The 12,498-nt window shown below is 36.0% G+C and overlaps 1 protein-coding gene across 2 annotated transcripts in view; it reads right to left on the reverse strand.

Annotated features, from left to right (window-relative positions):
* SACS (sacsin molecular chaperone) overlaps window positions 1–12,498 on the reverse strand; it is a 59,848-nt gene that overhangs the window by 18,341 nt on the left and 29,009 nt on the right. For both annotated transcript variants that reach the window (XM_037375750.1, XM_037375751.1), the window contains 5 exons: window positions 11,712–11,799; window positions 8,557–8,642; window positions 4,765–4,876; window positions 3,289–3,435; window positions 521–2,003 (listed from right to left, as the gene is read on the reverse strand). In XM_037375750.1, the coding sequence (XP_037231647.1) occupies window positions 521–2,003; window positions 3,289–3,435; window positions 4,765–4,876; window positions 8,557–8,642; window positions 11,712–11,799 (1,916 nt within the window). The remainder of the gene's footprint in view (window positions 1–520; window positions 2,004–3,288; window positions 3,436–4,764; window positions 4,877–8,556; window positions 8,643–11,711; window positions 11,800–12,498) is intronic.

The following is a 12,498-nucleotide window of genomic DNA, read 5'->3' on the forward strand; positions in this document are numbered from 1 at the left end:
GCTTGATTTCTGAAACCAGTATGTTATTAGTACTAAGCCCTTCACTGAAAGTAAGCATGTTGTGTAAAAAAAAAAACAAAACACACATACAAAAAAACAAAACAAACCAGCTTGAAGCAATCTCAAACTTTAAGTTTAATAAACACTCTTATCATTACCTAATTTAATGTACTTCCTAGTATGCACATTTCTAACCTCCTCCTATTTATAATTGCCAGAAAAATGGTGATTTGAAATGTACCCTGAGGTGTTCCCTTAAAGCCTAGATCACACAATTCTTTATAAAATTATAATGGCCAGCAGCTGTAAAACTTTCCAAAGGAGACATCTGCACACAAACATGTACATATATACAGAAAAATGAATTCTATCTATGCATTATTTCATTACTGTACAGGCTGCTGCTTATCATCCTGTTTGCTTATAAGCAAGTAACAGTCTGAAGCTCTGTTTTAACATTTAAACTAAAAAAAAAAACCCACCAAAACCAAACAAACAGTATTTAAAATATTAAGTATACCTGGGATATTCTTCTGAGGTTATGTAAACTACATCCTGTTCTGACACAGATGAGGAAAAAGAAATAAAATTTCCATTCTGTAATGGCAAAAGCTCCAATCCAATCAGTTCACTGTAGACTCCATCAGAAAGCACAAATTCTAAAAGATGAAGCTTTTCTTCAGCAGGTCCACTGTGCCCACACTTCCTCAGTACTTGCCGTATTACAGCAGGAGTCACTTTTTTCACAGCTTTAGCAGTAGAAATAGTAAGATGCACTGCACTAGCAATGTTTGCTGGTACCTTGGCAATCTGCTTCCCTGAATTCTGGAGGTAGTTGAGAACAGACTGTGTGTACTCCAAACTCTCATCCATTTCAGAAAAGTGCACCTGTTCTACCTTTATCCACTGATTACTCACTGAGTAAATAACTGTATGCTGGAGCAGCTCTTTAAAGAGAGGTACTACAATCGGTTTCCACGGTACCCTGATTTTATTCTCATCTGGCCATAACCTATAAATTCTTTCAGCTGACAATGGAAAATCTGAATTCTTCTCAGTCTCCATTCGCTTGATAGCTTCCAAAATAAGGGTGGTATATGCCTTTGGCACTATATTTACCACAAGAAGATCATTCCACAAAGCTGCTGGATCTCTCCATTGATCCAACTCTCGCCATTTGATGCTCCTCCTATTGTCTGTGAGACCAAAGAAACCACTAACATGAACTGGGAGTCCAGTTTTGCTTTCTTCACCTGGAGGCAAAGGAAGAAAACAAAATGCTCTTCCTGAAAAGTCTGCTACAGCCGCTTTTTCTTCCCCATTAGTTGATAAAGACATAGCTATTCCAATAGCAGGAACAAATTTCAAGTCATCAGCTAAACAGTCCAATTCAGTACACATTCCTCGACCACCTACACAATTACATACTAACCAAGAAGTCTTCTGTGAGTCTTTAACACTCTCATCTTCTACAACTATATTTACATGGTATGTCACACATGTTATGCTATTGCTTGGAACTCCCTTACAATACTGATTTATTGCAGTTCCTAAGATTTTGATAGAATTGGGTCTTTCATGTTTCAAGGCCTTGTTCTCACTAGCAGTTACTCGAAAAATCAGCCTCTCAGTTCCATCAGCTTCCCTAACATGCAATGATACATCCTGAACACTCTTCAAGAAGAGCAACACAGTGTCCGCATCTGCTCTGAAAGATTCAAACAGCTCTAAAACCTTCTGTTTGTCATAAACATTGCTGCTCAGTTGGGAAGGCTGCAGACGAAGTGGGAAACGAAAAAAGGTACCAGGAAAGTTTCCATTCTTAAATGTTTCCTTAGTGCTGCCAAATACACCAATGAAGGGTGCAAACTGGTCTGTAAGTTCATTGATTTCCTTGCTATCTTCTTTTAGATTCCAACACTGGCCTGATTCATGAGATCCAAAAAGGGTTTGATGGGGATCAAGCATTCCAATCTGGTCACCACTGAAAATACTAGGGACATCTGTATACATAAAAAACAACAACTATTAATAATCCTAAAGCAACACATTTTTCAAATACAGGCTTAAGGAACAACTTTGAAAAGGGGGAAAAATACCCCAAATGTTATAAAACAGTAATGAATGAGTATAATACCCAGGGAAGTGGCTGAGTCACCATCTCCACAGTATTTAAAAGACGTGTAGATGTGACACTTAGGGACATGGTTTAATAGTGGACTTGGAAATGCTACGATTATGGTTGGACTCAATGATCTTAAAGGTCTTTTCCAACCTACATGATATGATTCTATGACTCTGATAACTTATAATTCAGTGCTTATAAACAGGGAAGAAACAAGCACACCCCTATTCTGCAATTAAACATATAAATAGTCATTCAACTATTTGAAATCTAACAAACAGTCAGCAACAGAAAGTATAATTTTTTTCAACTCTGTAATTCTATCTTTCCAATATTTTCAGGAAGAAAAAAAATTACTAAAGATGTATTCTATTAAATTCATATTTGCAGATCTTGACTTGCAAACAGTAATCTTGCACACTTAAAAGCATAAATTCCCAGAATTATCAAACTACTGAACATACTAAGCTTTTATTCATGCTCTACTAGATAAAATATTGTGAAAAAACATCCTGTCTTACAAGCTAACTTCACAAGCTAAAGATCTTATTTCAGCAAAAATTTGCTTCTTATTCTGTACTATTATAACTATGTAGACTGTAAGCACTATTTACGCTATATGCTTCTTCTGTACAGCGGTAAAACATTTTGCCAGAATAATAGGTTTCAAGACTGAATACTACCAGCTTGTAAAAGAGTATGCACTACCTCTCTCAAATGTAAATGTAAATACTTCTGCTACAGAATATCCTTTCTACCATGAAATAAAATCACTGCTTAGTATGCAAGGAACCTGCATAAAAGTTTCAGTCTAGTCTAAACTTGCACTTATTTTCTACTTAGATATCTACCCTATATTATAGGCCTCTATAATATAAAAAGCAGTGCATAACTGAAATGACATTGTAAATGAATGTTCATTTCAGTATAAGGGACTAAGTACTGATGTTACTAGAAGAAACAAATCTCCTCCAAAAACCTTCAAAATCCAAATAATACCTTCTAGAGTTTTAGGAAATATGAATGCTTCTTAAGGAAACTTAGCCAGCAATCCAATTTTAAAATGCACTATAGAGAAAATACTAAATGTTTGATGAATATCTAAAATAATTAAACAATTTAAAATGTCAACATTTTCATTTTAAAATATCTACTGAGAGTACCTGTTATATGATAAACTGAATTAAAGCCAATTCCAAATCTTCCAACTTTCAGGGGATCATCTTTCTTCCTGCTTCTTGCTATTTCCTGTATACCATGCCAGTCCTCAGGGGTAAAAATTGCATCATTGTATGCATAAAACGCTGGCCCTATAATAAATAGGCAAGTGTTAAAAAGATGGCAGAAGGAAACATTTTATTGTTTAAAATTTCTAGGAAATGAACTTACAGAACTAAGAAAGTATTTCTTTAAAGTATGCATGTGCAAATTTAATGGGAAAGCTATGATTCAAGCTGACATCAAATTACGCTTGGTGATGAACGGGAGATACAGAGTAGCAGCAAAAGCTAAAGGCAAGGAGATGGATTTACCTCCGTATATGCTACTTAAGAGATTTATATTCTGATGTGGTATCTAGTTCTGGTGTCCACATTTTAAAAGAATGATTCTGAAAAACTGAACATAATGCAGAAAACAGCAAAACGTCTGAAAGAAGTGTCCTGTGGCACAAGGCTTAAACTCAATCTGTTCAGTCTATCAAAAGGATGTTTGAAAGATGTACTAACACGGTCTAATAAAACCTCCACTGGAAGGGAATACATGGCAAGATATAACAATAACCCGTGTCTAGAAGGTGAGACAAATTCAAATTAGAAGACATAATGGGGCTAATTAACAACTGAAAAAAGCTAGAAACAGGATGCAGTGGATCATCCATCACTGTAATCTTCAAATCATGCTGAATGCCTTTTAGGATGATTATGCAAACTAATTTGTTTGATAAATACATAAATGACCTCTATCACACAAAGCTGTATTAGAAGATATAAAAACCTGAAAGTTACAAGAAACTCCATTTGCAATATACAGGCAGCATGGTGCAAAGTTTGGTATGAGAGAGAAAAAGATAGGGAAGAAAACAGAACTGCCTGGAGAACGCTGAAGGGGTCAGGGTCATCTTTACATTAAGAACTGGAGATAGCTCTCAAAATGTAGAGGTTAATACACAGAAAATCTAAAAATTACTGTCTAATACCCCAAGAATTCTTTTTTCCTAGGTCTTACCTATTAAACCTTCTTTATTTGTTCTACTAAAAATCTCTTCCTGTATTTTGGAATATCGAGTGACCCCAGGGTAATAAGCCACAGGATACACAGTCACCCTGGAAGAAGGGACTTAGAATAAAGCAGAACATGAAGGCTTTCTCAAACAGCATTAACTGGAAGCAGTGGGAAAGCTGCTACTGACAATCTACAAGAAAACAGTTTAAGGCCTTCAACTGCCACACTGGCTTTGGAAAAGAACAATATTGGGACATAGACAAAATATGCACCTAATAAGGTGATCACTTCCATACAGCAAGGAGAAAAAAAAAAAAAAAAGAGAGAGGGGGAAAAAAAACCAGCAACCCCCCACACACACAGAACCACATGCATATTGAAGAATAACGGCCAAAATTAATAAAAAATATGTTTACCTTGATACTGCGCCATGTCCTTCGACCACAGAGTTTCTGTTCCATACTGAGTTTCATCATATAAAAACCTAACTTCTGTAGCACCAGCATCTTCTGCATTCTGTATCAGTTCCTGAGGCAGCAAAAAACCAAAAACAAAGTATAATGTAGTAATGTTGCACATGTTCTAGCCATGGCCCTCCAATTTAAGCTGTAGAAAATAATAAGCAATTGTCTCAAGTGTAATTGTTTTCATACTTTCCAACCAAAATTATTTTATCCAGTTTACCTGAAAGAAAACAGACATCATTATAAAAGGAGTATTCAGACAAATACTATAAACATTATTTGAATCTGGAGCTCAAATTCCATACACTAACAGTTACAAAGTTGAGAAATAAGCTACTAAACTGTTACTGCTATATTATTCCGAATTAGAGTTGCTCAAGCCTAAAAACAATGCAAGACAGCACAAAAAAATTATAACAACAGAAATATCAATGTTCACTGCTAAGCCCACACAACAGCTGTAAGACAACAGTGAAGCAACAAGTCATAAAAGGGCAATATACAGCACTCTTCTTTACATCAGCTGAATTCCATTTAAGTTCACATTTCACAGTATGAACCAACCATTCAAAAGCCATGGTGCTCACTTCTCACACCCTTTCAGCAAAGGGCTGCCAAAGGGTTCTGACCAGTAACTCTGTAAATCATGAGCCAACAGATCTCACCTGTTGAATGAAGCCCATGCAATAGAAAGAGGCTTACATTAAGACTGAGTATTTGTTAAATAGTATTAGTAGTGGTGAGAGCTATGGAAAAGTCCAATAACTAAAATGTCAATAAACTAGTTCTGTAAACACTACCATTAATAAAGTATGCCTAGCCAGTCACATTTACATCAACAGCATACGCTGCAGACACATAAGCACGACTATACATCCCTACAGAATTTGAACTTCACACAATGTTCTATTTACACTGAATCAAAGTGTATCAGGGCTCCAAAGATACACACTCACATGTACATATATATAAACACACGTACACACATGTGTGTATGTTTGTGTGGGTGTATCTAAGTTTGGCATAAGGAAGTATCTCAGCTGAATTGAAAAGCTATGTAAATACATCACATCACATGCAGTGTACTCATACAACATAAACTCCATTAAATTATGCATAAAAATAAAAGGCTTGTTAGCAAGATGAATCTTTACTTAAGGAAAACACATCACCTAGCAGCAGATATTTAGGTTGCATTCTAACACACTCTTGACAGTAAAATAAGCTCCTTGCTATTCAATATCTGGTTTCAAAACCCTAATCCACTAGACTTTTCACTTTGTGACAATACGTTCAGTCTATAAGGCATACCACACAAGTAACCAAAACATACTGTTTATATTGCCACTTTACATAATTTTGAAGCACAATGAGATAGCAAGAAATATACCCACAGTTCAGCGTAAGTAATACATTTTTAAAGAATCTCCACAAGTATTTAATTAAAAAAAACCCACGCAATTCTGACCACAGCAATCATCTAAGAAGACGCAGAAAGATAGCCAAAGCCTCTAGAAATATTAAATACTAAGTATGGAAACCACAATGTAGTCAGAGACTTGCATTCATGCTGTGGGACACGGAGCATCTGCTACATTCAGCGGTAATAGCATTGTATTTGAAGAATCCGAACAGTGAAATCAATCAGATCAGCAAAATTCCTGGTAGTAATCCCTCCATAACAGCCTGTTAACTCTAACTTGTAAACTGTTGAAAAGAGAAACATTTCTACTTTTAGATATACCTATCTGATTTCTAAGGACATTAAGGAATAATTACCTTATTTCTTCATGTTGGAATGAAAATTTGGGTCTAAATTGTTAAGAAGGTCTGAACCTTTCATGATTCAAATGCATCTTACAGATTCAACTAGTACTAGGAAACAGTAAAAATGTAAGCACCCATCCTATGCATAGACACTGCTCAGAACGTATCCAGGATGCAGTTTGCCAAAACAATTGAAGATATGCTTATCTTAAGCATTCACACTAAATTAATCAACTTCTAGTTCCACAGTTGCAAAGGAAACCTTCCAAGAGACAGCAGGAACTGTCATCACCTGACACCATCTGTATTTGTGTGGTTTATGTATACAGATAGATATACACATATATCTGTACCAAATGAAATTAGTTAGAACCTAGTACTCCCATATACTAAGGAAATAAATCTCCTAACAGCCATGTGATGAAGCATCCTGGCTGAGAAGTTTAACATCCAACCATGAACTAAACACCCCAGACGCTCTTAAAAAAAAAAAAAAATTCAAAATGACACTTTCAAACATTAGCATAGGAAGCTATGATAAATCAGACAAATCATCTCCTATAGGCACCTGTCTTTCCCCTTGTGGGATTTAACAAATTTGGAATTATTTGTATTTCTTGAGATCATAGAACTGTTTGGGTTGGAAGGGACCTTTAAAGATCACCTAGTCCGACACCCCTGCCATGGACAGGGACATCCTTCATTAGATCAGATCACTCAAAGCTCTATTGAACCTGACTTTGAATATTCCCAATGATGAGGCATCCACAACTTCCTCAGGCAATATGTTCCAGTGTCTCACCATCCTCATCCTAAAATATTTCTTCCTTATGTCCAATCTAAACCTACCCTCTTTCAGCTTAACACCATTGCCCCTTATCCTGTCACCACTACAGGCCTTGGCATAAAGTGTCTCTCCATCTTTCTCATAAGCCCTCTTTGTATGTTGGAAGGCCACAATAATGTCTCACCAGACCCTTCTTCTCCCCAGGCCAAACAACCCCAACTTTCTCAGCTTTTCTTCACAGGGGAGGTGCTCCAGCCATATCTAAAGTAAGGTGAGGTGAACTCCATTCTACCAGTTCACCATCCTATTTACTGAAAAAAATCTTTAGTGCTTAAATCAACGTTGTCATTTTCATTGTTAGGCTTGTACATGTAACATTCAACATTCAAATGTAGAGCACGACAGCGTAACATGCCCTGATGTTGCAAACTTCGCAGTCTCCTGGACCAATGATAAAACACCACAAAGAACACTAACCTCAGTTCAGAAAATCCTGTGACATTCTTTCACTATGAGAACCAATGTCTAGACTAAAAATATTTTTCAGCCCATACAAAACTGATGGGTTCATTATGCTTATCACTCTAGAGCAAGTCTCCCAAAAGCCACTCAAAAGCCATCTTGAAAGTGTTCTTAATCTAATAATGAAACTTCGTGATACTGTCATAGTTCACCAAGGAAAATGTATTTAGCTACCAAGAAACTCCACAGCAAAATCTTGTATTAAGATCCCTAGCTTCTCCTAATCTTACACTAAGATAACACCTTCCCAAAATTTTATATACTACTATGTGGTTTGACCATAGTTTATAGCAGACATGAACCATAAAGTAATAGGCAAAATAAATATTTTTGATAGCTCACTCAAAGTACATCATGAAGTCTCTGATTTATTTATTACTTCTGTGTTTATTTTTATCTATTTATCTTTTATTTATCTATATTTTATAAATTATAATGGTATCTGTGACAAGCAAACTCAGAAACATTAAACACAAGGAATAAAAAAACAAACCAAAACACAATTCCACGACTCACTTTGCCTTGTCCACAGAAATGGCAACATGTATCTCCTCTATTACAATGAATAACTAATGAGATACAACTGCAAGATTTACTGGAAAGTGTTAAACTAATGGTATTATGTCATGCACATTAAATGACTGCTAAAAATACCATTTGTTGTATACCTTAAGAATCTGTCCTCCTTCTGGGTATCTTCTTAAAATATCCTTAAGAAAATCAACAAGTGGTGGAGTTGTTTGTCCAAAACGACCTAATAACAAACAAACAAGAATCTGTGTATTATGCTGCAATGCACTTAATTTCAGATTAAAAAACAAACAAACACACACACACACACACAACCTCATTATACAATTATGGGAGATTTAAATTTTTAAAAAAATTAACTCAAGGCCTGATACTGTACAATCTTGTATTTCCAAAATCAACTGTAATAATACATTATAAATATTTTTATCAAAATAGCAGACATATCTTGTTTCATATCTAGATGGAAAAAAATTTGGGAGCTAAGTCTTGGCACCAGTTATACTCCCAACTACTGGATGTTCAAATGCAGCAACTTCTAAAGGACTACGGCTTTTTAAGTAGCAGGACAGTATTCTAGGGCAAGAGTGTCTCTAACTTTTTTATAGCCAGTGGTGATCCTACTGAAAGCTACGCACAAGCTCAGTACAATTTGGATCTAGCGTCCATCTCCTGTTCTGGCATACCATGGTGCTAGGCCTTGCGCTAGCTTTGGTGGTACCTGGGCTTCTTAGCACAGGAGGGAAAAGAGTCTCAGAAAGGTACTACCAAGCATCATGAATTTCTTCTCTAAGAGAATGAAAGACTCAATACGCTTCAATTCAAACTCCAGTCTGAGGCTAAAGAGCAGCTCACTAAATCAAACCCTCTAAAACATGTGCTCCAAACAAATGTTAGTGATGCAGTCCTCAACTGATGCCCCATCTGTCACTTCCTTTTAAAGTTAATAAAGTAAATAATCTCTCTCTCCCCCCTCTTCTGCATAGATATGTTTATCAAGCACACAGATTCAAATACACACATTATATTTATTATAGAATAAACAATTATATGATAAGGAAACCAACCATGTAATCCTCAGCAATGTGGAAAAAAGGGATAGATAGATCTATTTGCTGGGAGAACATCGTCACAACTTCAAACGTCTTGTCTTTACAAAATTTCTGTATCACTTATTTAAGGTAACTTAATAGCATCAATGAAAAAAAACCCAAGAAATTGCAACTTACAGCTGAAAGAGTGGAAAGTGTTTTCTAACTTCTGTTATTATTTTTACAGTATATAGAAGTATATGGAAGTCAACATGCATTATGCAAACTTCCAAAATAAGGTGAACTGATTAACAGTAGGAAAGCCTGGGTGTTTCTTAAGTTCTCTAAAACCAAGAAACCAATCTTCTCCAAGTCTAAGTTGGGCAGGCAGGCGGAAGTGTTTAAACTACCCATTTCACTATGGGAACCACAAAAACAAGACAAGTAACTTCAAAGTGATAGGACTGAAGATACACATCATTCTAACTCTTTACATCCAAGAGCAGAGCTGCTCCACGTATGTCACAAAAACTACCCTGTCTAGAGATCATGACTTACTGCATCCTATCAAAGGCTGAACTGATATTTCTTGAGTATTAGCACTGGTCATATTTAACACAAAGCTGGTTCCACAAATCTGAAGGAGAAACTTTTTCCACCATAAGGGCAGTCAAGCATTGGAACAGGAGCCCAGAGCCTGTGCAGTCTCCATCTTTGAAGGGTTTCCAAACTTGACAAGATCAACCCTTGAGCAACCTGATCTGACCTCAGAGCTGACCCTGCTTTGAACAGAAAGTTGGAGGAGAGACCCGGTGTCCCTTCCAAGACAAATTATTCTGTGATCATATGAAAAGATTGTACATTATTTGATAGACACCAGTGTTGAGCGAACACAAAGGTGACATGGGTGATGTTCAGAGTACTTCAGCAACCAATGTGCTTGGCACTACTGACCATGCACTTCCTGAGGTTAGAAATTCAGGGCTTTCCTTGATTCATTTGCTATAAGGAAAAAAAATCTCAGAACTGAAGGACTCCAGAATGAACACAAAAGGCTGATACTAAAGCCTTCAGATCTCTTAGATTGACTTACATGAGAGTTGTGGGCCAGAAAAATGCGAGCGCTTCATCTAGACATGGACTGCTTAGAGTGGTACCTCTAAGAAAATCTCAAAAAAAAATATTCCGTTCCTAGGCACCAAAACCAGCAATAGTTTCTCCTTCCCATGAAAGATTTCCTTAGGGCTACTTCATTGTCTTCTCCACATACTTGCATGGCAAAAAAAACCCAAACAAAACAGCTCAGAGAAGAAAAAAAAAAGCTTTTTATGTAGTCTATCACAGCCTACACACAGCAAAAAATTATCAGAGCAAAAAAATCAAGAAGGAGAGAAAGACACTCATTTGATGCCACAGAACTATAAGGTTCACTTTCATAAGTATTTTCTAACCATTACGGGTTCTAGAGGATGTGAATATGAACTTCTGGCTAACATACAAAGATTTAACTTTCTTCTGTCACTAGAAAAGCCTAATCCAGTACACTCATGGCTTACATAGGCTAAGAAATAAAACATTTTGTGACTCCAAATAAAATATCTGCATGAAAAGAAAGGTTTCCTTCTCATCCCATTAGCATTTACTTCATTCCCTTATAATAAAGTTATTGTTTAAAAGAATATTAATACTGGCAACCAAGTAACATAATCATTAAAGATTTTAATTAGAGCATTTCTGAAGACATTCAGGTATCATAAGCTAAATCAAGATACCATACCAACAGATATGAAACTTTTGTAACAAAAATGTAACTAAACATAGAGAATCAAAACAAAACCAAACAAACAAAAATCAGAGGAAATCAAAAGCTTTTTACAGTGTTCCAGTTTTTTTTCACAGTAGTTACAGAAAAGATATCCTTCCATTATCTGAATTGCTTACAAGTATTCAGCTTATTTTATATGAAAAAAGGCAACTATTAATGCTGTTGCCAGGCAAGTTTTACTGATTCCAAAGGACAGCAATACTCTAATTTCTACATATGAATTTACAAAGAAAAAATTAAACACCAAGACACCTAAAAAGAGAAGTTTAATTTTCCTGGAGCATAATGAAAAGAACAAGTGAAGGGATACCCAGGACTTAAGACAAAAAATAATTACTTCTCATTTTAATAAGAGAGTAATTTCAACTAACTCCACATGCCATTCAAAAACGCTTTGACCCTCCAGTTCATAAACAGAGACAAGTATTTTTCATACCTCCTCCTTTCAACCCTTTTGACTGAAGCTTTAGAAAAACTTGATTTTGAGACTTCTGAAGATCCACAATCTTGATACCATCAGATAACTGAAATAAAAAATAAGACAGATCTTGATCAGAACATTATGCAGCATTAAAAAAAAAAAAAAAACCACAAAAAAACCCTTCATTTCCTACATATTTATTCCATGAAATCTGGTTTTATCTAAAAGTACACAAATCCTCTGAAACATCAAGTATTCAGTTTGAGCAGCATTTTCAGTATCCAATGTCTAGGATGGCCTCCTTTGCCTAATGATACTCCTCAGGTGAAGTATCACTTTGTTAGTAATGGGACAAAAAAATGGCTGAAAACAAATGGAAAAAATGTCTACAGAGACAATTGTCTAAGAGCAGGCCATGGCCTGCCATTTTGGGGGTTGAAAAGTTGCATGTTCCGGGAACTTCTGGAAGTGTACAACTAAAGCACTTACTTTTCTAATGTACATGCCCGTAAAGAAAATAAACATATCCAGGAAGTACATGGTCTATGTACTCCAAAAAGTACATACGGATATGCAATTTCATAGGAGTTTTAAACTAAGCAGTATCAGCTCAAAGCAGCAGAGACTAAAGTACGTGACAGAAACACCTATGAAGAATTTGACAGCCTCACCTCCACATTACCTCTGCATGCAGACCTACGGACTCTCTGGAACATCAGAGAAACTGGGGCAAACTAAGCAACAAATTCCTTAACAGCCATTGGGAAAACTGTTCAGTAATGACAGCACATAACAGCTTTGT

The sequence above is a fragment of the Falco rusticolus genome, chromosome 2, assembly GCF_015220075.1.
Source record: "Falco rusticolus isolate bFalRus1 chromosome 2, bFalRus1.pri, whole genome shotgun sequence".
NCBI classification, from domain to species: Eukaryota; Metazoa; Chordata; class Aves; order Falconiformes; family Falconidae; genus Falco; species Falco rusticolus.